The 25,351-nt window shown below is 49.7% G+C and overlaps 2 protein-coding genes across 6 annotated transcripts in view; both read right to left on the reverse strand.

The window, feature by feature from the left end:
• Nucleotides 1–3,061, reverse strand: part of LOC135254765 (transcription factor HIVEP3) — a 61,735-nt gene extending 58,674 nt beyond the window's left edge. For 2 of the 3 annotated variants that reach the window (XM_064335276.1, XM_064335358.1), the window contains exon 1: nucleotides 2,789–3,061. The gene's annotated coding sequence lies outside the window, so the exon portion shown is untranslated. The remainder of the gene's footprint in view (nucleotides 1–2,788) is intronic. The other variant, XM_064335444.1, reaches the window with a different exon arrangement.
• A 10,709-nt stretch (nucleotides 3,062–13,770) lies between these two features.
• On the reverse strand, nucleotides 13,771–24,916 carry serinc2l (serine incorporator 2, like). 3 transcript variants are annotated; one of them, XR_010330509.1, is made up of 11 exons: nucleotides 24,727–24,916; nucleotides 22,659–22,817; nucleotides 22,040–22,227; nucleotides 20,942–21,021; nucleotides 19,438–19,575; nucleotides 18,085–18,254; nucleotides 17,455–17,545; nucleotides 16,765–16,921; nucleotides 16,412–16,621; nucleotides 15,818–16,118; nucleotides 13,771–15,612 (listed from the first exon to the last, which is right to left on the reverse strand). XR_010330509.1 is itself a non-coding variant. In XM_064338739.1 (10 exons), exons 1-10 carry the CDS (start codon nucleotides 24,763–24,765, stop codon nucleotides 15,980–15,982), a joined length of 1,371 nt encoding a protein of 456 aa, XP_064194809.1. In that variant the 5' UTR covers nucleotides 24,766–24,916; the 3' UTR covers nucleotides 13,771–15,979. The 3 variants fall into 3 exon arrangements, 1 of the variants encoding a protein (XP_064194809.1); XR_010330517.1 differs by having other exon boundaries at nucleotides 13,771–14,425; nucleotides 14,552–16,118; XM_064338739.1 differs by having other exon boundaries at nucleotides 13,771–16,118.
• Nucleotides 24,917–25,351: the final 435 nt, after the last annotated feature.

A 25,351-nucleotide genomic window follows, 5' to 3' on the forward strand; every position in this document is an offset into this window, starting at 1 on the left:
CAGGCCTAACGTAAAACCTACCTATTGCAAGTGCAATCCGTAAATTTTTGTGAAGTGAAAAAATAAATATTATAACAATAATAGCTGACATATTATAATGAATAATAATATGTCAGCTAGCCAAAGGAGTACGATTATTAGGGTAAATGTTAATTGAGTGCCGATATGACACAGGGTGTCGTTTGTTGCATGTGACATGTACCGTCCTGCTATAGAACGCTACAATCCCGCAGTGTTATAAAAGCACCATTGTATGCACAACACCACAGACAGGAACCACACAGCCAGTTTATAACAGGGGTAACATTCCCCGTGATTCACAGAAAATGAGAAGCCAGTTCCCAGACGACCTGGTTAAAATAAAGGTGAAATGAAATATAAATCGTCACATTGAATTATCTCTTCTTTTTCGGGTGGGAACATTTTTTGAAGGTGGTCGCGCCACCATAACTGCGTCCTGTTAGTAAATCAAAAAATCTGAACCTATTACAAAACCAGCCTAAAATCTAATTCGAGCGCAATCGTTCAGACAATCAGACGTACCCAAATCAGCGTTGCTCAAACCCTCCACACAGCATATCACAGATTTATGTGTTTTCCGTGTTCACTGAGGTAATATAACATCGTTTCTCCAATAACATTAGTTCTGAAATGCAGTGTTCTCACACATTGCGATTTTCTTCCCTTTTTGGGAGGGGTGGCGTCATTTGGGGTCATACAGTGTTCGCAAGCAGCAGAATCCCAAAAACATATATATAGATAGGCTATAATAATGTTTAAAAAGCAATATAACTACTCAAACGCATAACACAGAAGAACTGGGTGTACACAGTACACAAAGGCTTCACGCCCGAACATCTAGTCACTGGTGTCTGGCTAACATTACATCACCAATATTTTCAGAATCGGCATGTTCCATTTACACGCACCGTGGCTCGTCTCTGTCCTGAAATACCCCGAGCCTTAATCAAGAGGTCTGGCTGTGCGGATGGTGGAGGGTCCCAGCCATGCGGCTGTACTGGAGCGGAGAAGTGCCACAGAACGGCACATCGCCGATCGATGATGCCGTGCACTTTACCGTTAACAAGGTCCCATTTAACACAGCACAATAAATAACTAAATAAATAAATAAATAAATAAATAAACTATGGCTACACGCATTTATAACACATACTCTAGATATCAGTGCCAACAAAGGAAGGCTTGCAAAAACAAATAGTAACAATGGAAAGAAAAACAGGTTAAAGCCCATTTGTCCCAGGCGAAATATGTGACCGCTCGACTGTACAGATTTCAGGTGGTACAACAAAAGCAAGCAGACACATAGCCGTTCTTCTCCCGGGCAATTTCGCTCACACACAGGTAGCCTAGCAAGCGTCCCCATTGGATTTTCATGCTGTAAGAGATTCCGCTAAATGGGACGCATGACTGTACACAGAAAGCTCCTTGGAAATTGGCAGCTGTACCTTGAAAATGCCGTAAAATGCAGTAGAACCGCTCTTCGTTTGCCGTCGGCGACGCAATGATATACTGTAGCGATCTAGCGGTCTGCCTACAGTACGCCAAGCACAACGTAGTAAACTAAACCGTTGATAAAACTAATATGGTATCTCTGACATTTCCGCTGTATTGTACAGCAGTGACAAGCCTAACGTAATGATATTAACCGACGTCTGCTGTGTGAAATACAGCTATTGTGTCAAATTAGCCTATTGCACTTTCCGTGCGGGAAAAATGTTTAATCTAAAAACGAAACCGGACATAGGACAATTATTAAAACAGAAAAAAATACTGTCTACTAAATAACCGCTCTCAAAACTGCGATAGGGTCGCCAAATTAATTCATTTTTTCCCTCCCTACCACTTGCAAGAATTGGTCAAAACGGGCATTTCCAGGACGCGGTGTTCCGCGCGTGTCCAGAGACAGAGTCGTTTTCCGTTAATATTCTTTATTGCCGCCGGTAAATTGACATAACAGCCTATTAATCATCACAATCGCGGGGTTATCCTTGCAGTGACTCCGGGCAGCGTATCGTGCGATTTTTGGTATGATAGCCTACAGTAGGCTACGCACTGTTGCTTAACGAATAGTTTACCTAACAGGAATAAAATATATCCTGTACAGGTACAATAAAAACACAGGCGCCGCAAGCAGGCTGTTTGCTTCATAGAACAACACGGCACAGTACAGTAACCCGGGACAGTAACTAGCGTAGATTAATTTGCAAATCTATGACAGTCGCTAAAGGCAATAGCGATAGCCAGCTAACTAGCTTGCTACGGCTATCTCACACCACGTTTTTAATAAAGGACAACAGCAGAAACATTGCTGCACTTCATAATTCATACAACAGCAGCATACTAACAGATTTATGTTAAATCGCGATGTAAGATTTAACATAGCAGCCAGTTAGCTGCATAAAGAAAACAGCCTATCCCACGCTGAAAAAGACGTAGCTGCACTTAACGCGACAGGACATAGCATAACCTACCATTTGATTTTCTACAAAATAAAATACTACAGTTAATGCAAATTAATAGACAGTTTTCTCATTTTGGTTACACGCTCTGTTTATCTTAGTAGCCTAAACATGGACATTAACATTGCGTGCCAAACCCGCCTGAACTTCACCTTAGCCTATTCTACCGTACCATATCTCATTTTATATCGTACCACCCCCTTCTGCCGTACGTTTCCCCCTTTCACTCTCAGACGAGTCAACGATATCACACTTAAAACAAGTCATACTAAAAATATACGAGCATGCAATAGCGCCAAATTAGCTACCTGACAGTGTGGAGAGAACTGCAGCCATTTATCCCATAGTGGCAGACCGGCGGCGGAGCGCATCTCCCCGGGAATGTGACGGTGTGCGCGGCTCCTTCGCTCGCAGCGCCGCTGGGAGGCAGATCGGGACGGTCGGGGGGCTTTCCCTCTTCCCTGTCAAAGTGCAACTGCGATCCCACATTCAGCTGATCAGCACAACAAAAACACCGTCTCGCGCTACGCAAACACTCCGCGCCGCACCACCCCGCACGAGACGCCCCGGGGGCCCCGCCCCCTTTCCCGACCTCCCATTGGCCCGGCCCTCTCCTCTTTTGCATCTGGTTAATTATTCATGAGGCGAGGGCGTGCGGTGGAGTCTATTGGCTGCTAGTGGTGTCATCTCTCTCCCCTCGTTGAAATCCCCGCCTCCATATCAACAACAGCGACTGTCAGATGACGTCATGGAACATTCCGAAAATTCCAAGCCGCTGCATTCGGCAGGGCCCAGGAGGCGGGCGGCTCTGCCCCTCTTTCAGGCGCTGGGTCTCGCGCGGTAACCTCTGTCCGCGGGGAGAAAGCCTGGCGGCAGAAAAAGCGTGCTTTGAAGCACTGCGCCTTGGTACACTGGAGCAGCTATTGTTTGGAGTTTCAAGCTGCGATGCTAGAGGAAGAGGGTTTTCCGGTGTTAGTTGGGGGGCGGTGGGGGGGGGCTGCAGTGTCATCAGTGTGCCCCAGCAGTGTGTGATTGACAGCTGGGTGCAGCGGGAGGTAAGTGTGCACACAGGAGAGTTTCCCTGTTCAGTGCAGCAACTAACACCTGAGACCTGTAAGAGAGGCATTCATCATGGGTATACTCACACACTCACACATGCACGCACACACACACACACACACACAGGGTGAGAGAGACACAGAGCCAGCGTGCACTTCCTGGACCGCCGGGGAAGGGGGGGGTCACCCCACATGACCCCCTCCCCCCCAGCTCATGCTCACATTTGCTGCCTCTCTCATGCAGCTCAGACCCCCACCCTCTGCAGCCACACTGAGAGGGGGGATAATAAAAAGCACGCAAGCCCCCCCCCCCCCGCTCCCCGTCCTGCGCACTGAAAGGTGAGCGGCCTTGCTGCGTTAAAGCCATTAAAAAATATCTCCATTCATAAAACCCGAGCAGAACTGCAGCCCTGACTGCCATCGCGAGCTCTTCTGTGGCTGCAGATCTTGTGATTCACAGAGAACTGTCGGCCCACCATGAGCCCACTTTAACAGATGGGGACCCTTCTGCCTCCTGGATCACCATGCCAACATCTCAGCAAGGCATTCTGGGTAGAGGCATGCTCACTTACATCAACCAAAGCAGGCCTACTTTACACCCCCACCACAACTTACACCATCTTTACTAACACCAGCAAATTACACCATCTTTACTCACACCAGCAACATACACCATCTTTACTCACACTAGCAACTTATGCCATCTTTACTCACACCACAATTTACACCATCTGTACTCACACCACAACTTACACCATCTTTATTAACACCACCAACTTAAACCATCTTCACTAGCAGGCAGAAGTCTGAACCCTGAAGCAATGTTCCTGATGAGCTGCTCTCTGGAGCTGCAGCACTAGCGTCTCACACTGCAGAACAGTGTCTTTCACGGTGTAAAGTTGTTTTGTTTCTGCTCATTCAGTGGAGTTCAGTGTAACTCAGTCCAGGGTTAAGAAAGGGTTAAGAAAGGACCTTCTTTCAGGCTGGACATGCACGCGCTTCTGTCTCCATGTAAAGACAGTGAGGAGGGTTTCTAACGCGACCTGGAGGTCTCTCAGTGCATTGTGGGTGTCTGGCTTGTGCTAAACCCCTCGCAGGCAAACAGATATGATCGTTTCTGTATGGCTCAAACGAGCCGCGTCTGCTGTGTTTGAGCTCTCTCACTCTCACAGCTGATTCAGTACCACTGGACCCGGAGCCTCACAGCTGATTCAGTTCAGTACCACCAGAACCGCAGCTGGCTACTAAAGACCTGTCTGACAGTCCCGACACCGTTCCTTAGCAACACTTCCAGTGGCCGAAGGTTCCTCCTGAGTCCTAGTTTATGATGTGAAGCTGGTCTGGAAAAATATGCACTTGCAGAGTTTTCTTTTTGTTACACAATTTCAACCTCCTCAACTCAAAGGCAATAAAAAGTCTGAGTTCAGCATTTTCACCCATCAAAGCAATTCTGCTGGGAAGGCTGGTCTGCGGAAATCTGTAAAAGCAACGTGGCACTGAGGACCAGGACACACGGGGAATATCGACACATCCTGGGTGTTGCTAGGTGATCAGTCACATGACAACACAACAACCTGGGCCCGCTTTTAGGATCTGTTAATTCTAAAGCGTTTTATTCTCATTTCTGTCAGCTTAATTTCACAGGCAGTGCATTAGCTGGCTGCTACTGTTACAATAAAGTGAGTTAGCCGGACAGGAGAGAGCTGATCTGTGATTACAGATGGCTGGAGAACAACATGTGCTGTTCAGAACCGCGGCCTTTGGCTGACTTTATTGAGCCCATATTCTTAAGCACACAGTGTACCCCGATGCTCACAGGTCACACACGTAATGCTTCTTTCACATGTAAATCTGCATGAAACCAGGATGCAAAAGACGCACACAGAGACACCTCTTATCTCTTCTCTCGAGTAAAAGTGTTTAAAACACTCGCCCGTTGCCAGGGAGATTCCCACCGCATCTATACTGGCCACCATGTTTGTGCTCTCTCTGCTTCCTTCCTGTCTCCAGCACGCAGCTCCTTGAAAGCATCACGGCAGCAAAATCTCGTTAACTGATCCAATTAAGCAATTAAGGACCTGTTTCACGGTTAAATGTATGGAGTACCGGGATGGGCGCGCCGGCTGTACTGGCCACGCCCACCGGTTTGTGAGCGGACAGTTTTGTGACGGGGGTGGGGGTGGGGGGGGGGGGGAAGGGACCCGGGGGACGTGGGGCGGCGGTATATGCTGCCGTCAGCTTATTCAGAGCCACTTCCAACTAACTGAGGCCCATCTCCCAGCATGCCCTGGGGGCTCCCGGCGAGTTTAAATCACTTAGCACAGTACTAATGGTAGTACAATGCATAGCCCTCCTGGGGCCTGTTACTGGGTTTAACCATAAAAAAGGCTCCTATTCAATCAGGCCCAGCTCCGGGGAGGGGGGGGGGGGGAGGGGGGGCTTTACATGAATTCACTTGGTTATTTTTGAGGGGGTCGGATTTTGCCAAATCTTTCCTCACAGCCAGGAAAAATGAATTTAAAAAGAAAAAAAAGCGCTTTTCAGGAGGCTGAAATATCACTCCTGGGGGAAGTCTGAGCAGGTCTGTCCTGCGCTGAAGTGAACAGAGGAATCCAGCGCAGACTCTGAAGGAGGGGACGAATGTTTGTGCTCCTTCTAACAAAGCCATGGTGGGGGGGGGGGTGTAGCATTAATTACACCACACCAAAAGAAAACCTGTTTTCCTGGGCTGACTGGTTTGGTGTCCTTTCATTTCTAATTTTCAATTTTTTCTCCACAACTCAAATTACAGCGAGAACATCAGCTGCTGATCTTCCTGGTTTAATGCAACACGGGAGCCAGTTTACCCTCCCTCCCTCTACCTCTCTCTTTCTCTCCCTCTCTCCCTCTACCTCTCTCTTTCTCTCCCTCTCTCCCTCCCTTCTTTTTTCCTCCTCCCCTACCTCTCTTCTCTCTCTCTCTCTCTCTCTCTCCCCTTCTCTACTCTCTTCCTCCCTCTCCTCTCTCTTCTCTCCTCTCCCCACTCTCTCTCCTCCCTCCTCCTCTCTACCTCTTCCTCTCTCATCTCTCTCTCTCCCTCTTTCCTCCCTCTCTCCTCTACCTCTCTCCTGTCTGCTTGCTACCCCCATGCTTCCTCATCTTTACTTCAGTGTCTCATGCATGCCTGCGGCGGAGGTTCTGAACGGTGGGATTCTGAGCGGTGGGGGTCTGGGGTGGTATGGGGGTCTGAGGGGGTAGGGTATGAGGGTGGAGGGTTCTGGCGGTGGGGGGGGGTCTGAGGGGGGTAAGGTATGAGGGTGGGGGTCTGAGGGGGGGTAGGGTATGGGGGTGAGGGTTCGAGGTGGGGGGGTCTGAGGGGGTTAAGGTATGAGGGGTGGGGGTCTGAGGGGGGGTAGGGTATGAGGGGTGGAGGGGTTCTGAGCGGTGGGGGGGTCTGGAGGGGGGGGTAGGGTATGGGGGGGGGTCTGAGGGGCCGAGTTTCTTAAAGGACCTCCACAGGGCGGTCCTGCCATGGTGGTTCAGCACTTCTGGGTTCCACAGATGCCACCATCAGAACCCCGAGAATTTCAGAATCAGCAGCGCAGAATCAGCCACACACACTCGACCGACCGGTTATGGGTTATGTGTGTGTGTGTGTCGGATGGGTTGGTGAGGTGTGTGTACATATGTGTGTGTGTGTTTGTGGGGTGCATGCATGGGTTGGTGAGGTGTGTGTACATATGTGTGTGTGTGTTTGTGGGGTGCATGCATGGTTGTGGTGTGTGTCTGTGTGTGTGTGTTTGTTGAGCATGTTGGTGTTGCTGTGTGCGGGTGTGCGTTTGTGTGTGTGTGTGTTTGGGGGTGTGTGTGCGCGTGCAGCCAGTGCTGACAGATCGAAGGTCTCTGATCAGCCAGAGGGGGCGCTGTTCTGCAGTAAAGCCTCCTTCCAGATCAGGCTGACACTGTGAACCGTGGGCTCAGTTGGCACAGGCCAGACCAGGGAAAAAAATATGCATCTGACACCAATAAAAATTTTGACTGATGACCTCTTTAAAATGAAAATGTATTTCCAAAACAAAAATTCTTTTTATTTCACCCGATAGTTTGGTTTTTGTTTGTGATGCATTTCCCCGGGAGACTGCTGCAGTGTTTCCGCTTGTCCCGCCCTGTAAATAGAGTAAAACTTCAGCTTTTGCCCCAAAACTGGTGCCGTGTTGCACAGAGCCACCAGTTAGAAGTTCTTCTGTTTGAAAACACACACACACACACACACCCACACGCACACAGACACACATACACACACACACACACACACACACACACACAGACATGCACAGATACACACACACCCTCCTCTCCTCAGTGGCAGTCTGATCCTAACAGCCTTACATAATGGAGCAGCTTCTCTCTGGCCCTCATCCTGTGGAGCTGTGTGGTTATATAACAGCATTAGCCAGCGAGCACCACCACAGGGGCAGCAGGGGGGGGGGCAGAGAGGGCAGCAGGGCGGGAGGGGGCATGAGAGGGGCAGCAGGGCGAGGGGGGGGGCATGACAGGGGGCAGCAGGGCGGGGGAGGGGGGGAAGGTTTGGGGGGGCATGACTGGGGCAGCACGGCGTGGGGGGGGGGTGTGAAGGTAGCCTCTTTAAGATCCCGTTCCTCTAATCAGGAGATTTTTGGGGTTCGTGTCTCTGAGCAGCCAGCCCATGCTAGCTGTGTGCCTGCGCTGCAGCTCACCAGACAAGTGGGAGAAGTACTTCCTGTGTGAGGACTGCATGCGATGACATCATCGTCTCTAACTGCATCCTGCTGACCGGCTGGAGTCTGAATTTCTCAATGAAAAGTCCACTTTTTACTATCAGAGCTGTGCCCATGTGCTGCCCTGCTGTAATATTTACTATCCCGCTGCAATATACTGCACTAACACACACAAACATACTCACATAACCACGCATACACACCCGCTGCAATATACTGCACTAACACACACACAAACATACTCACATAAACACGCATACACACCCGCTGCAATATACTGCACTAACACACACACAAACATACTCACATGACACGCATGCACACTTGCACACACACAGAGCCCAATTACTGCACTAACACACACACAAACATACTCACATGACACGCATGCACACTTGCACACACACAGAGCCCAGATCCACTCCACTCTGGTATTTGAAAAATTGAAAATCCAAAACAGAGACGACAGTTTCCCCATAAAATTTGAGCGATGCAACCAGGATGTTAGCCAACCAGCAGCAACTCCATCTGATGGGATGAACTTGCTACAGAATGATTTTTTTCGTATCTTATTCATGCATTTCCCCCCTAAACCGTAGCAATAAAGAACTACAGGTTAAAAAAAAAATTATAATAATAATTCAGCATGCTAAATAAACAGGCGAGCTGAGCTGAATGTTGAGTTATGCCGGTGTTAAATGAAATTAAACCACCATCAGCACTTCCTGCCAGACCGAGTCTCTCCGGAGAATTCTGCTTCCTGTTGCAGCAGCTTCTGCCCTCTGCAGCTCAGAGGATGGAGGCACATCGTAAACTTCTTCTGTGCAGACGTACCCCGATACTGCTTAACCCTAACCCTAACCCAACACTGCTTAACCCTAACCCTAACCCAATACTGCTTAACCCTAACCCTAACCCAACACTGCTTAACCCTAACCCTAACCCAATACTGCGTAACCCTAACCCTAACCCAAACCCAATACGGCTTAACCCTAACCCTAACCCAATACTGCTTAACCCTAACCCAACACTGCTTAAACCTAACCCTAACCCAATACTGCTTAACCCTAACCCTAACCCAAACCCAACACTGCTTAACCCTAACCCAACACTGCGTAACCCTAACCCTAACCCAATACTGCTTAACCCTAACCCTAACCCAACACTGCTTAACCCTAACCCAATACTGCTTAACCCCAACCCAATACTGTTTAACCCTAACCCTAACCCAACACTGCTTAACCCTAACCCTAACCCAATACCGCTTTACCCTAACCCAACACTGCTTAACCCTAACCCTAACCCAATACTGCCTAACCCTAACCTAAACCGCTTAACCCTAACCCTAACCCAACACTGCTTAACCCTAACCCTAACCCAATACTGCTTAACCCTAACCCTAACCCAACACTGCTTAACCCTAATCCTAACCCATTACTGCTTTACTACCAAGACTCCTTTCAGTCAAACTGCAAAAAGAAAAAAGAAATGTATCATTTTATAAAAATGTTCTGAAGTGCGTTTGTCCTCTTCGGGTTGGGAAGGTGATTCCCGGGCTTGTGTTCTTAGATGGGGTGTTATCAGCTGGAACGTCCTCTCCCCAGGACACCTTTACTGAGAGCTAAACGTGAGGATAAAAAAGGGAGCACTCACAGGCCAAAGTCTCAGGTGTGTAGCTCACAGACCAATCTCACAGGTGTGTAGCTCACAGGCCAAACTCACAGGTGTGTAGCTCACAGGCCAAACTCACAGGTGTGTAGCTCACAGGCCAAACTCACAGGTGTGTAGCTCACAGGCCAAACTCACAGGTGTGTAGCTCACAGACCAAACTCACAGGTGTGTAGCTCACAGGCCAAACTCACAGGTGTGTAGCTCACAGGCCAAACTCACAGGTGTGTAGCTCACAGGCCAAACTCACAGGTGTGTAGCTCACAGGCCAAACTACAGGTGTGTAGCTCACAGCCAACTCACAGGTGTGTAGCTCACAGACCAAACTCACAGGTGTGTAGCTCACAGGCCAAACTCACAGGTGTGTAGCTCACAGACCAATCTCACAGGTGTGTAGCTCACAGGCCAAACTCACAGGTGTGTATCTCACAGGCCAAACTCACAGGTGTGTAGCTCACAGACCAAACTCACAGGTGTGTAGCTCACAGGCCAATCTCACAGGTGTGTAGCTCACAGACCAAACTCACAGGTGTGTAGCTCACAGGCCAAACTCACAGGTGTGTAGCTCACAGACCAAACTCACAGGTGTGTAGCTCACAGACCAAACTCACAGGTGTGTAGCTCACAGACCAAACTCACAGGTGTGTAGCTCACAGGCCAAACTCACAGGTGTGTAGCTCACAGACCAAACTCACAGGTGTGTAGCTCACAGGCCAAACTCGCAGGTGTGTAGCTCACAGGCCAAACTCACAGGTGTGTATCTCACAGGCCAAACTCACAGGTGTGTAGCGCACAGACCAAACTCACAGGTGTGTAGCTCACAGGCCAAACTCACAGGTGTGTATCTCACAGGCCATCTCACAGGTGTGTAGCTCAGGCCAACTCACAGGTGTGTAGCTCCAGGCCAAACTCACAGGTGTGTAGCTCCACGGGCCAGACTCACAGGTGTGTGTCGGCGGGGTGGCGGAGGGTGGGGCGGCGAGGACCGCGGGTTGGCAGGGGCCTCGGGGGCGGCGAATACTCTGCGGAGTGAGGGGAGCCGCTCACTCAGATCATCCGGGGGCGGGTCCGGGGGGGAGGGAGCGGGGGGCACGGGGAGCACGTCTGGGGGGGCCGGCAGGGGAGCACGTCTGGGGGGGCCGGCAGGCTCCTGATTAATCTATTACACCCTCTCTCTCATCTCAGGGCACTCATGACACTCATTACACTGCTACCGTGTTATGCTGTCCCGGGGGGGGGGGGGGGCAGAGTTCGGGAGGCAGAGTTTTCACACCTTTCCGGAAGAAATTGCTAAATGAGACCAAGACGCACTGCATTATGACAGGTTACTGTTACCCTGCATCATGCAGCGATCAACCATATGCAAAATATTACACAGCTTATTCCGGGCCCTACAGTGGGCGGAGCATCGGTCTTCCACTAAAAATAAGACCAGAGGACAGGAGCAGATGCACAGTATGTTAGCAGCATCCGTGAAGAAGACAACATAGAAAACATGACAACTGTAGCAGCCCTGACACTGTGAAGAGTGTAGCATCAGTGTGTTAACAAGCAGAGAGTGTAGCAGCAGTGTGCTAAAAATCAGAGAGAATGTCTTCAGTGCGTTAAATGTAGTGTAAGTCACAGGGAGTGTGGGGGGGGGGGTGTAGGGTGGGTGCTGTAACATGACCTCCTCTATATAATGCTTAGTCAGTGTGTGTTTGGGTGCCCTAGAGCTTAGTCAGTCTGTCGATGTGTGTGTGTGTGTGCGTATGTGTGTGTGTATGCGTGCGTGTGTGTGTGAGTGTGTGTGTGCCTGTGTGTGTGTGTGTGTGTGTGCGTGTGTGTGTGCGGCTTCCCCCTTGTTCATTGTTTAATGAGTCTGGCCAGTCAATGGTGAGAGAGAGGGAGAGAGAAAGAGGGAGAGGGGGAAAGAGGAAGAGAGAATAAGAGAGAGGGACAGGCAGAGAGAGAGAAAGAGAGAGAGCAGGAGGGGAAGGAGAGAGAGAGAGAGAGAGAGCAGCCCTTTCCCTCTGTAGAGCTGAACCAGGTTTATGATAACATCATCACGGTCATTGTAGTGGGAATTATTACACGACTGATTGGCTGATTCTTTTGGTTTCAATAACAATTAGGAAGATCTAATTCCCCTTATTAAAGCCTGTCTGGGTTTTTATGAATGGAGAGCCATCATTGACATTACGGAGGATCCTGTTCCCCACAAGGCATCTGTGATCTTTGTTTATGACACAAAGACTTCTAATTAGGGCCATGTGCTTGACCAAGTATTCATAGTGTGCGTTTATGGCTCAAACGGCTTTGCAAAAACGACCAGATGCATTCACCACAAAGTTCCTGAAATACGACAGACAATGTTTTGGTAGTTCCTCAGTCGATCGGCACCAGATGCTGCAAAGCCCGTTTCTGCATGTTTTTTCCCATTTGCACCTCACCTCTGTCAGGCCTGCAGGGCAGAGCCCGTCCATCGGCTTGGGCTCCCGCTGCAGTCAGTCACCCAGTCAGGCCCCCGTCTGTGCTGCGGTCGCCATGGCGCCTGGCGAGTCCACCACACGCCCAGTCAGGCTGCACAGGGTCGAGGAGCGCCGATTCAAACAGACCTAAACAGCCGAGCCCAGATCTTACACAGGGCCGGTTCTGAGGGTCCAGGGCTGGTTCTGAGGGTATAGGACTGGTTCTAAGGACACACGGCTGGTTCTGAGGACACAGTGCTGGTTCTGAGGACACAGGGCTGGTTCTGAGGGTACACGGCTGGTTCTAAGGACGCAGCAAATGGTTGGACAACTGGTTTAGGCCCTGGGTTAGGACACAAGCAGGCCAGGCCGAACCGTGTTCTAAGGACAAATGGTCGCACAGCAGCAATGCGCTCCCAGACTCACACAGTAAATACTGATGTAAACTCAGTGCTGATAGCAGAATGTCCCACTGCCGGGAAAGAGAGAGATAAGGAGCCCAAACGCACTGAAAATAATCACTCAGCATGCAACAGTGTCGCCAAGATAGCGCCGCGAAAACAACACCTTCTGCAAAAACAACCCAGCACCCAACCCAGCCCCGCAGAACTGGGTCATTTCATCTCCAGGCAGGGTCCCCACTCCCATCAGATATTATAGCTCCCATAACTTTCCAGTGATGATGCAGTGATGCACCAGTTTGATGTGAGTCAGGGTTCATCTCAGAGATGAGAGAGGGGTCATTTAGGGTGGTAGAGGCGGGGTTTTTAAGGACTTGTGAGGACCCTGCACCCCTGCCATCAAATCTGCCCCAGGAAGACTCAACTGGGGTGAGATTTTAAGGTGCTGTATTTGTGTGTGTGTGTGTGTGTCTGCATATGGGTGTGTGCGTGAGAGTGTATGTATGTGTCAACATATGGGTGTGTGCGTGAGTGTGTGTGTATGTGTGTGTACGTGAGGGTGAGGGTGTGTGTGCGTGAGTGTTTGTGCGTGTATGCGTGTGAGTGTGTGTATGTACGTGAGGATGTGTGTGTGTATGTGAGTGTGTGTGCATGTATGTGTGTGTGGGTGTGTATGTGGTGTGTGTGTCAGCAGGTTAACACAAAGCACTGAGAAAGGAGAAAGAGGTGAGTGGAGAACTTTTCACTCACACACACTCACACACACATGCACACACACATAACAGCTTCATATAGGGCATATTTCTGATACCATATCAATATCTGATCCTGAAGGCAGGGCCACCTGCCTGTCCTCCGGTCTAAAACATACAGGGCTGCAGGAAGAACACCGGCTCCACCTAGAGGACCGTTTCAAAACAACTCTTCACCAAACGATTGTTTGTGGGAACAAAAATAACAGAATAAAATCACACCAGGACTTCACTAAATGTTTATTGAGATTTAAAAAGAGCCGTTCTGGGTATAGTCCTTAAAATTATTACACCATGAAAAATGTGGAAATGCACATGGACACAGTCAAATAATCTTGGATCTTACAGTCACTCGTGTGTACGTACAAAAACAAGAGAAGGCACTTGTGTAGAGATCTGTTTCCGACCTCCTGTTCTGCACCTGTGTACAAAGGCACTTGCAGCGATGTTCACTCTACTGATTACAATACTTGCTTAATTGAATCAATGCTGACGAGACTAATTATCACTGAAGTCATGCTCACTGTTAAATATCTGAATACTGGTTCAGTCCACAGCCACATGCTACTTTATATATGTTTCTAACTGATTAATACAGTCGATTAATACAGCATAACTCTGCCAACTCAGGAGCTGGGGAGAAGCCAGGGAGCATTCACAGGACCAACGACACTCAGACACCCATGACCAGCCACCGTACTCAAGGACTATTATTACTTTATCTCACAGAGCTGAGTCAAGATGCTTTACTTTACCTACTAAAGTAAATAAGACACCATCACTATGCACTTTAACCACGAAGAAAGAGCGACGTGAAATTCCATTTAAAACTGGCGACAGCGATATTCCGAATGAGCTTCCTAAACCCGACCAGTCACACCTACTGCCCAAACCCAGCTTAACCAAACCCGACCAGTCACACCTACTGCCCAAACCCAGCTTAACTAAACCCGACCAGTCACACCTACTGCCCAAACCCAGCTTAACTAAACCCGACCAGTCACACCTACTGCCCAGAACCAGGGCCCCTCTATTAATTAAAAAAAGAGATCTTTTTAAAAGCACAATTTCACTTTGTGAAGATTTGAAATTCCATCTACCACAAGCTCAAGAGGGGCCTCCCTATCGCCATGGGAGCCAGGGGGCGTGGCCTGTTGTCAGGGCTGGAATAGCAGACAGCCTTATCTCCCCGACACACTGCTTCTCTGGGGCTCAAAAGGGGGGGGTGTTTCATCTTCTCTATGGTAACCAGGGTCCTGTCAGTCATTTCAATCACTCAGCCCCGCCCCTCTACACCCCCCACAGCAGCAGTGCATTTCAAAAGAGCCCATTGACCAGGCCCCCTGTCAGACGTCTGACCTCAGCCCAAAACCCAATTACCCAGGCAGCCATGCTCCTGGTACTGCCCCAACAGTCAGCTGAACAGCCTGGTACCGCCCCAACAGTCAGCTGAACAGCCTGGTACCGCGCCAACAGTCAGGTGAACAGCCTGGTACTGCCCCAACAGTCAGGTGAACAGCCTGGTACCGCCCCAACAGTCAGCTGAACAGCCTGGTACCGCCCCAACAGTCAGGTGAACAGCCTGGTACTGCCCCAACAGTCAGGTGAACAGCCTGGTACTGCCCCAACAGTCAGGTGAACAGCCTGGTACTGCCCCAACAGTCAGCTGAACAGCCTGGTACTGCCCCAACAGTCAGGTGAACAGCCTGGTACTGCCCCAACAGTCAGGTGAACAGCCTGGTTTTTGCATACGGATCAGAGTGGATCAGTTCACGTTGGAATTAAAGACCGTTTCCAGTGCATAAGGATTTTTGGCAGCTCTTGATTCCTGTGTGTATGATATGCAATATATACAATGATTACGTTTCCCTAACTGAGTGTGAAACCTGCACCATCCTGTGTCAACAGACCCAGGAACACAGAGACGAGCCGAGAGACTCACACAAGCTGCAGGAACACAGAGAAAAATACAAATACAAAAAAATAAACACCAAAATAAGAGGCATTTGGCCAAAGTAAAATAGGACAGCATCCATCTGGAACACACACACACACACGTGCGCACTCCTAGCATAGACACACACACACACACTCACACACACACACACACACACACACACACACACATACACACATACACACATACACACATACACACACACACACACACACACACACACACACACACACACATACACACACACAGACACTCACAAACACTTACACACACACACACACGTACACACAAACACTTACACACACACACACACACACGTGCGCACTCCCATACACACTCACACACATACACAAACACACGCACACACACGTACACACTCTCACACACACACACACATGCTAACACTCACACACAGTCAGTACCCTGTTCCAGGGGCATTAGGGCGGGGGGGGGAGGGGCGCTGGGGTATTGGGAGGCTCAGCTGAAGTCCCGGTTGGTCAGGATTAGGGGGGCCACCAGGGTCCAGAGGTACAGGGCCAAACCCAGCCAGCTGGAGCTGATCTTCACCCAGACTGCAGGCATCCGAGTCAGCATGGCCTGAGTAGAGGTATCAGGCCTGGAGAGGGAGGGAGGGGGGGAGAGAGAGAGGAGGGGAGAGGGAGGGGAAGAGAGAGAGGGAAAGAAAGGGGGAAAGAAAAGGAGATGGAGAAAGTGACGTGGGTGGTTTATGAAGGAGCAGATGTAAAACGGTTTAGAGAGGGCAGGTATAAAATGGGTGAGCTTTCAGGGGGGTGGGTATGAAATGGGGCGGGGTTTCCATGGGGCAGGTATAAAGTGGGCGGGGTTTAGAGAGGGCGGATAAAATGGGCGGGGTTTCAGAGGGGCGGGTACAAACGGGCTGTCACTCACTGGTACCAGTTGGTGAGGGTCATCATGATGTAGAGGGACGCCAGGAACAGGCAGAAGTGGAAGAAGCTGTAGCTGTATGTGACTCCGTCCTCCTCATTATCCACCGCCCGGCGTATCCCATCCTCCCCCACCTCTCCTCCGCTCACTCCCCCACTCCCCTCCTCCGTCTGCATCAGCTTATTCACCTGCGTGTTATTGGACGAGCGGATGCTGCGGGCGAGACACAGGGGGAGGGGTTATTCTGGAGTCTCACCACCTTCTAAAGGCATCAAGCACAACCACATTGGTATCTACTGACACCTACAGGTCTAAAGGGGAACTACATCACATGCAGTGTGCTGGGCAGGGCTCACCTGGCGTAGAGGGTGCAGAAGAGGAAGATGACCAATCCCACAATGCCCTGCGCGTCCCACCACTGGACCTGTCCTGGAGCGGGGGTGGGGGTAGGGGAGAGGGCGCTGGAGCTGGTGTTGCTCACCAGGCTCAGCAGGCTGGGATTGCACTTTCGGTCTGAGGAAGAGCAGCAGGGTGTAGTCAAGGTATAGCACAGTATATTTGGCCATAGCATGGTGCATTAAAATGTAATGAGGGTAAAGCAGAGTGTTAGGGTGTAGTTAAGGTATAGTTAGGGTGTGTTAGGGTGTAGTTATGGTGTAACAGACTGTAGTTATGGTGAATTTAGGGTGTAGCATGGTGTAGTTAGGGTGTAGCAGAGTGTATAAGGGTGCAGTATTGGTGTATTAGCATGTATTAGGGTGTAGTTACGGTGTAGCTATGGTGTAACAGGGTGTAGATAGGGTGTAGTATGGTACAGTTATGGTGTAGCACGGTGTGTTAGGGCGTAGTTATGGTGTAACAGGCTGTAGATAGGGTGTAGTATGGTACAGTTATGGTGTAGCAGGGTGTGTTAGGGTGTAGTTATGGTGTAACAGGCTGTAGATAGGGTGTAGTATGGTACAGTTATGGTGTAGCAGGGTGTGTTAGGGCGTAGTTATGGTGTAACAGGCTGTAGATAGGGTGTAGCAGGCTGTGCTGGTACTCACTAGGGTTGTTGGTCATGGCAGACCAGGTGATGTACATGGTGTACAGAGTGATGAGGGAGGACTGCAGCAGACCTGACTGCGGCTGGACCTCCTGCAGCAACACACACACACACACACACACTGTTATACACACACACACACACACACAGTTATATACACACACACACTCAGTTATACACACACACACACACACACTGTTATACACACACACACACTCAGTTATACACACACACACACACACACACACTGTTATACACACACACACACACACACAGTTATACACACACACGTTGTACACACACACACACACAGTTATACACACATACACAGACACACACACTGTTATACACACAGACACACACACATTCTGTTATACACACACACACACACACACTGCTATATACACACACACACACAGTTATACACACACACACAGTTGTACACACACACACAGTTATACACACACACACAGACGCACACACACTGTTATACACACACACACACACACACACACAGAAAAACACACACACACTGTTATACACACACACGCTCTGTTATACACACACACGCTCTGTTATACACACATACGCACTGTTACATGCGAGCGCACACACACACAGCCATGCGTACCTGCACTTTGGGGAGGATGGAGACGATGGAGATGATGACGCTGAAGATGAGGTTGAGGCTGATGAAGGCCTTGTGCTCTGCGCAGTCGTCAGGTTGGGTGTAGTACAGGTAGAAGAGCACCACCGCAGCAAAAGCCAGGACGTAGTGCAGGATGGTGAAGGTGAGAAGACCTGCAGGAACGGCACACACACACACACACACACACGCACACACGCGCGCACACACACATGCGCACACATGTACGCACACACACACGCACACACGTACGCACACACACGCACGCGCACACATGTACGCACACACACACACGCACGCAAGAACATGCGCTGTTTTAATGTGGCCAAAAAAAACATTTTCATAACATTCCACCAGAATGACGGCATAAAAATGCGTGCCACTGACAGACAAAACAGTAACAGAGAAGGGCGTGGCACTGGTGAATGGCAGTGAATGAGAAGGGCGTGGCACTGGTGAGTGGCGGTGAATGGCAGTGAATGAGAGGGGCGTGGCTCTAGTGAGTGGCAGTGAATGAGAGGGGCGTGGCACTAGTGAGTGGCAGTGAATGAGAGGGGCGTGGCACTGGTGAATGGCAGTGAATGAGAGGGGCGTGGCTCTAGTGAGTGGCAGTGAATAAGAGGGGCGTGGCAGAAAGGGGTGTGGCAGTGAATGAGAGGGGCGTGGCAGAAAGGGGTGTGGCAGTGAATGAGAGGGGCGTGGCACTAGTGAGTGGCAGTGAATGAGAGGGGCGTGGCACTGGTGAGTGGCAGTGAATGAGAGGGGCGTGGCACTGGTGAGTGGCAGTGAATGAGAGGGGCGTGGCACTGGTGAGTGGCAGTGAATGAGAGGGGCGTGGCACTAGTGAGTGGCAGTGAATGAGAGGGGCGTGGCTCTAGTGAGTGGCAGTGAATGAGAGGGGCGTGGCACTAGTGAATGGCAGTGAATGAGAGGGGCGTGGCTCTAGTGAATGGCAGTGAATGAGAGGGGCGAGGCTCTAGTGAGTGGCAGTGAATGAGAGGGGCGTGGCACTAGTGAATGGCAGTGAATGAGAGGGGTGTGGCAGAAAGGGGTGTGGCAGTGAATGAGAGGGGCGTGGCTCTAGTGAGTGGCAGTGAATGAGAGGGGCGTGGCTCTAGTGAGTGGCAGTGAATGAGAGGGGCGTGGCTCTAGTGAATGGCAGTGAATGAGAGGGGCGAGGCTCTAGTGAGTGGCAGTGAATGAGAGGGGCGTGGCTCTAGTGAGTGGCAGTGAATGAGAGGGGCGTGGCACTAGTGAATGGCAGTGAATGAGAGGGGTGTGGCACTGATGAATGGCAGTGAATGAGAGGGGCGTGGCAGAAAGGGGTGTGGCCAGTACCTGCGAACCAGCACTTGCTGTTTCCCTCCTCGGCGTTCTCCACCCAGGCCTGGTTCCAGGAGTGGGCGAAGTCGATGAGGAGGATGAGCTGGATCACGATGAAGATGAAGGACCCCACCACACCGAAGTAGAACCACACTGTTACCCGGGAAACGAGGAGCTGGTTAAAGGTCACCTGACATCATCCACTTTCAGCTGCTCTGGGATCTCGACTCTGCTGTATTAAAACGCTACGAGGCGTCTGAAGGGCGGGAGCAAGCGCGTGTGGACCAGAACTTTCACTGTTATCAGACCTAACTAAGAGGAAACGGCAACGTCTACACTCTGAAACAGCCCTCGCAGCCAGGCTCCTGTGTTCAGTACTGCTCCTGTGTTCAGTACCGCTCCTGTGTTCAGTACCGCTCCTGTGTTCAGTACTGCTGGGAGCACATGCAGGCTACTGTACTCTGAGTGTGCAGCAGAACAGTTATAAAATTTAACATTATGTAACACTTTGTACATGTAGCTAATCCAAAAGAAGCAATAACCTTCCATCTGTTATGAGAGAATGACCTGTAGCATTCCTCTAAACAAAGTTCACAATCTAATTTCTTCAACTGGGTGGTTTAAGAACATCCCACACTGAGGTCTGATTGGCTGGTTTAAAACCATCCCACACTGGGGTCTGATTGGCTGGTTTAAAGCCATCTGACACTGGGGTCTGATTGGCTGGTTATTTTTCACTCTGAACACTAGACAGCACAGTCTTCTCAGAGACACAGTACAAACACTAACGCCTAAAACATCTTCCATTCCTCACACAGTTATTAATATATCCCCACACTGTGACTTTCTGAGCCTGCACTTGTATCCCCACACTGTGACTTTCTGAGCCTGCACTTGTATCCCCACACTGTGACTTTCTGAGCCTGCACTTGTATCCCCACACTGTGACTTTCTGAGCCTGCACTTGTATCCCCACACTGTGACTTTCTGAGCCTGCACTTGTATCCCCACACTGTGACTATCTGAGCCTGCACTTGTATCCCCACACTGTGACTTTCTGAGCCTGCACTTGTATCCCCACACTGTGACTTTCTGAGCCTGCACTTTAAATTCTGCGAGCACTGAGACTGTTTAGCCCCTCCCACAGACGGGAATAAGACACACCTTAAAATAAACAACACGGTGGAGCTGCTCATGACTCAGCAGGCGGGACAGACGTGTTTTATTACAGACACACAACACACACCCTCACTCTCTCACACACACGCACAGACACACACACACACCCTCACTCTCTCACACACACGCACAGACACACACACACACCCTCACTCTCTCACACACGCGCGCTATGGGCATGCACACAGGCTGTTGGCGCACACACTTTCTCACACACACGCACAGACACACGCGCACAGACACAGACACACACACACACACACGCACAGACACACACACACAGACAGACACTGTGGGGGGGGCGGGGGGGGGCTGAAGGTGGAGTTCCGCTGAGTCTCACCCGTGTGGAAGGTCCCGTCTGGGATGAAGAAGGCTCCCACGGTGATACCGACCAGCACCAGGAACTTAAAGAACCAGAACCTGGAGAACAGAACCACCGGCCTCTGAGCACCACCAGCCATGGACCAGACACACAGGGGAGCGTTCACTCAACATTCACTCAACATTCACTCAACATTCACTCAACATTCACTCAGCGTTCACTCAGCGTTCACTCAGCGTTCACTCAGCGTTCACTCAACATTCACTCAACATTCACTCAACATTCACTCAGCGTTCACTCAACATTCACTCAGCGTTCACTCAGCGTTCACTCAACATTCACTCAGCGTTCACTCAACATTCACTCAACATTCAGACAGCGTTCACTCAACATTCACTCAGCGTTCACTCAACATTCACTCAACATTCACTCAACATTCACTCAACATTCACTCAACATTCACTCAACATTCAGACAGCGTTCACTCAACATTCACTCAGCGTTCACTCAACATTCACTCAACATTCACTCAGCGTTCACTCAGCGTTCACTCAGCGTTCACTCAGCGTTCACTCAGCGTTCACTCAACATTCACTCAACATTCACTCAACATTCAGACAGCGTTCACTCAACATTCACTCAGCGTTCACTCAACATTCACTCAACATTCACTCAGCGTTCTCAGAGTGTTCTCAGAGCGTTCTCAGAGCGTTCTCAGAGCGTTCTCAGAGCGTTCTCAGAGCGTTCACTCAGCGTTCTCAGAGCATTCTCAGAGCGTTCTCACAGCGTTCTGACAGCGTTCACTCAGCGTTCTCAGAGCATTCTCAGAGCGTTCTCACAGCGTTCTGACAGCGTTCTCACAGCGTTCTCACAGCGTTCTCAGAGCGTTCTCAGAGCGTTCTCAGGGCGTTCTCAGAGCGTTCTCAGATTGTTCTCAGAGCGTTCTCAGAGTGTTCTGACAGCGTTCTCACAGCGTTCTCACAGCGTTCTCAGAGCGTTCTGACAGCGTTCTCAGAGCGTTCTCACAGCGTTCTCACAGCGTTCTCAGAGTGTTCTCAGAGCGTTCTGACAGCGTTCTCAGAGCGTTCTCAGTACTGGGCGGGCGGGGCGTCTCACCCGTTCTGCACGGCCGCGCGCGGGTCCTTGCTGGATCGCACGCGGATCATAAGGACGGAGAAGAAGAAGAAGAAGCAGGCCATGGCGAAGCACATGCGGTACACCGACTTGTAGCCCACGATGACATCACAGTCCACATGGTTCTCCACGCCCGGGATCGAGCTTCCGCCCTGGCAGAACCCTGGGATCTGAGAGCACACAACCCAACACGCCATATACACGTTACACACAACCCAACACGCCATATACACGTTACACACAACCCAACACGCCATATACACGTTACACACAACCCAACACGCCATATACACGTTACACACAACCCAACACGCCATATACACGTTACACACAACCCAACAAGAATGCGTTACACACAACCCAACACGCCATATACACGTTACACACAACCCAACACGCCATATACACGTTACACACAACCCAACACACCATATACACGTGTTACACACAACCCAACGCGCAACACACACGCGTTACACACAACCCAACAAGAACGCGTTACATACAACCCACCACGCCACATGCACACGTTACACACAACCCAACATGCGTTACACACAACCCAACATGCAAGTTTTGGGGGCGGAGCCGAGGCGGGTACCTTTTTGAGCTGCGTCTCCATCCCAGGCAGAATCATGATGACGGAGACCAGCGTTCCCAGGAGCAGGAAGAAGGAGAAGACCAGCCGCGTCACTGTGGAGTTATTGGAGGGGCAACAGCCACACAGCAAGCAGGGGGCGGAGCCACACAGACAGGATGCCTGAGAGACGGACAGACAGACAGACCTTTATTTCACCTTTTTTAACACATAACCCAGCATGTCGTATAATCTGTTAAAAAATGTATCTGCTTTGGCAGTTCTTCTCATGGATATTTCAGACCAGTAATGCATTCTGCACTCTGAGATAGAGAGAGACACACGGAACCAGAGAAAGCAAACACACACACGCACACGCACACATGCACAGACATGTGCACACACAGGCACACAGGCACACAGGCGCACACACACGCACGCACGCACACACGCATGCGCACAGACATGCACATGCAGCAGATTCTGCATTACATGTGCAGAAAGCTCTCCTGATTTCTGCAGCCTGAGGCAGCCATGTTCCTGCAGTTCACCAGCGTGCACGTTATAAAGTGGCAGGACGTTAGCTGCTTTGATTCGCTTTTTCACACAGCTCCGACTGTATCCAGGTCTTAATGCGTTTGACCCGCTGTGATGGATCTCCTGGAGTATTTTGCAGCTGCTTGTTCAGACCACAATAACTGGCGCCGTCACGTGTCAACGCTATTGCCATGGTAAAATACTCTGGCGTCATTCAGATGGAACCACGCCCCTTTACTATTTTCTCGACAAATCGTTTCCTCTGCGCACAGTGGCTACGATACCACATCTACTTTTCCTCTTCTGTGAAAAGCATGTGACCCGCGCATATATGCTGACTATGTTTTGGCTATGTTCTCCCTGCATGGGTCAAGAATGTTGTAGGATTTAATGCAACCCGTTAAAATCAGGGTTGAATTCAAAAGCTTCCGTAGCCAATGCGTTGGTATGAGCTGTTACTACGGAATGACCTAATGCTTGTGAAACAACTGGCGCTACTGCCGCAACAATAGCTTCCTTGTCATCAGCCCAAATTTCGCATCGCCAACTATGCGCTAGGGACCTGTCGCAGTTATCAGTAGAACAGTCGAGTCTAAATGTCATGACAGCTCAACAGCGGCTGGAGTCATTAGATCATTTCCCCACGCCTCAGGCAGCTAGTCTAGCGTTACCTCTGGACGCGCTTCTGCTCTTCTGCAATCAGGAAGTGTTTTAGAAACAGTTCCTTATCTAACGGAATTTGTGACTCAGGAGTGACACAGGGGTGAAACGTTGCTTTCCGAAATAAAACCAGATTTACCCGAATTGCTTATTATAGCTAATTCAGGGCTGTTGTAAAGCCATGGCCGCGCGACCAGCAGCACTGGATCGCCCATAACAGCATTTAGCAAAACAAACAGCCGAACTCACTTTTAATTCCTGAATAACTTATTGTTTCACTAGACTAACGTTATATTGGTCAATACATATCAAGTGATGTCATTTGGCCATTAATCACTAAATTCAGTCACGCAAGCTAAAATTTAGCAGACTTTAGCTACCCTGTTATCCAGCATGTTTACTCTACCACAGGAAGTACGCTGACTGACCACATCCCATGTCCAAACAAGGAACCTTGTTAAATAATTTATCTATTAAATAATACGCAAGCACAATATTAGACAGCTCGCTCTGGTATATATTTCAGAGGCCAAATACTCAATTTTGTATTTTTTTTCAATTGTTTTTACATAAAACGGACTGACATTCCTCTCAGTCGTACGGACACGCAGCCATACACAACACAGGAGCTAAAATGACGTTTACGAATTAATCCCGTTCCGCTGTACTTATATTTATAATTATTGAAGCTATAACTATAAAGCACTGATAATTACAACGTTTTAGAGAAAACATAAATGTGGCTAAACTATTGTTAGCTGCCAAACGTCATATACTGTTTAACGAGATCGAGTTGGCTACATTCAAATACTAAACGCAGCTAGCTCGCTAGCATTATCCATCGCTCTCGAAAACCAGTGACACAATTTTAAATACATGCAAATATGCCACTTACGCAGCTGGCCAGGGAGCACAATGCCAGACAAGCACCCATGTTCGTATGTTAAAATCCCTGGACCAGTATTTTTAAATGAAAAACAAAGCGTATACAAGCAGAGGTAGCGTGTGTGAAACGTAGCCCTTCCCGTCAAGCTGTGAAATGCTGAATGACGAGAACGCACAGGACCAACATGGCCGCCCAGCATCGGCTATTTCCAGGATGTCACGGAAACGGGCACTTTTCCCACACAAAAAATAGTGGGATCATTGGCTCGCCTGGGTAGGGACGGATCTCCCACCAGATGGCGCCCACAATTGTATTTTCAAGACCATGGCAGTAAAAATGTAATTCGTTTATGTAACATTTCTGGCCAACACAGGCATATTTAGGGCGTCAAAATGATCCCTGACCGATGAGATGCTATTCTACATGTAAGTTGTTGACGTGAGCGACACTCATTGCATTTCAAGTTCACCTCTGTCACCATACATACTCACACACATACCATGCCCTGTAGAGCTGTGTCTTGTGCCATTATTTTAAAATAAGATTAAATACATTGACAATGCACCGGTCACCAGTTTGCAAACAAATGGAGAAAGTGCATTCTCCCCATATAAGATTTTCGGAATCATGGCAG

This window comes from Anguilla rostrata, chromosome 1 (assembly GCF_018555375.3).
Source record: "Anguilla rostrata isolate EN2019 chromosome 1, ASM1855537v3, whole genome shotgun sequence".
Lineage (NCBI taxonomy): Eukaryota > Metazoa > Chordata > Actinopteri > Anguilliformes > Anguillidae > Anguilla > Anguilla rostrata.

Bases quoted from the DNA above. Each gene is read 5' to 3' on its own strand.
- serinc2l (XM_064338739.1), bottom strand. From the start codon at position 24,765: ATGGGTGCTTGTCTGGCATTGTGCTCCCTGGCCAGCTGC. The intron at 19,576-20,941 runs GTGAGACTCAGC...CCCGGGTAACAG, and splicing joins AGACGGGACCTTCCACACGG to TGTGGTTCTACTTCGGTGTG. The intron at 18,255-19,437 runs GTACTGGCCACA...CCGTTCCTGCAG, and splicing joins CAGCAAGTGCTGGTTCGCAG to GTCTTCTCACCTTCACCATC.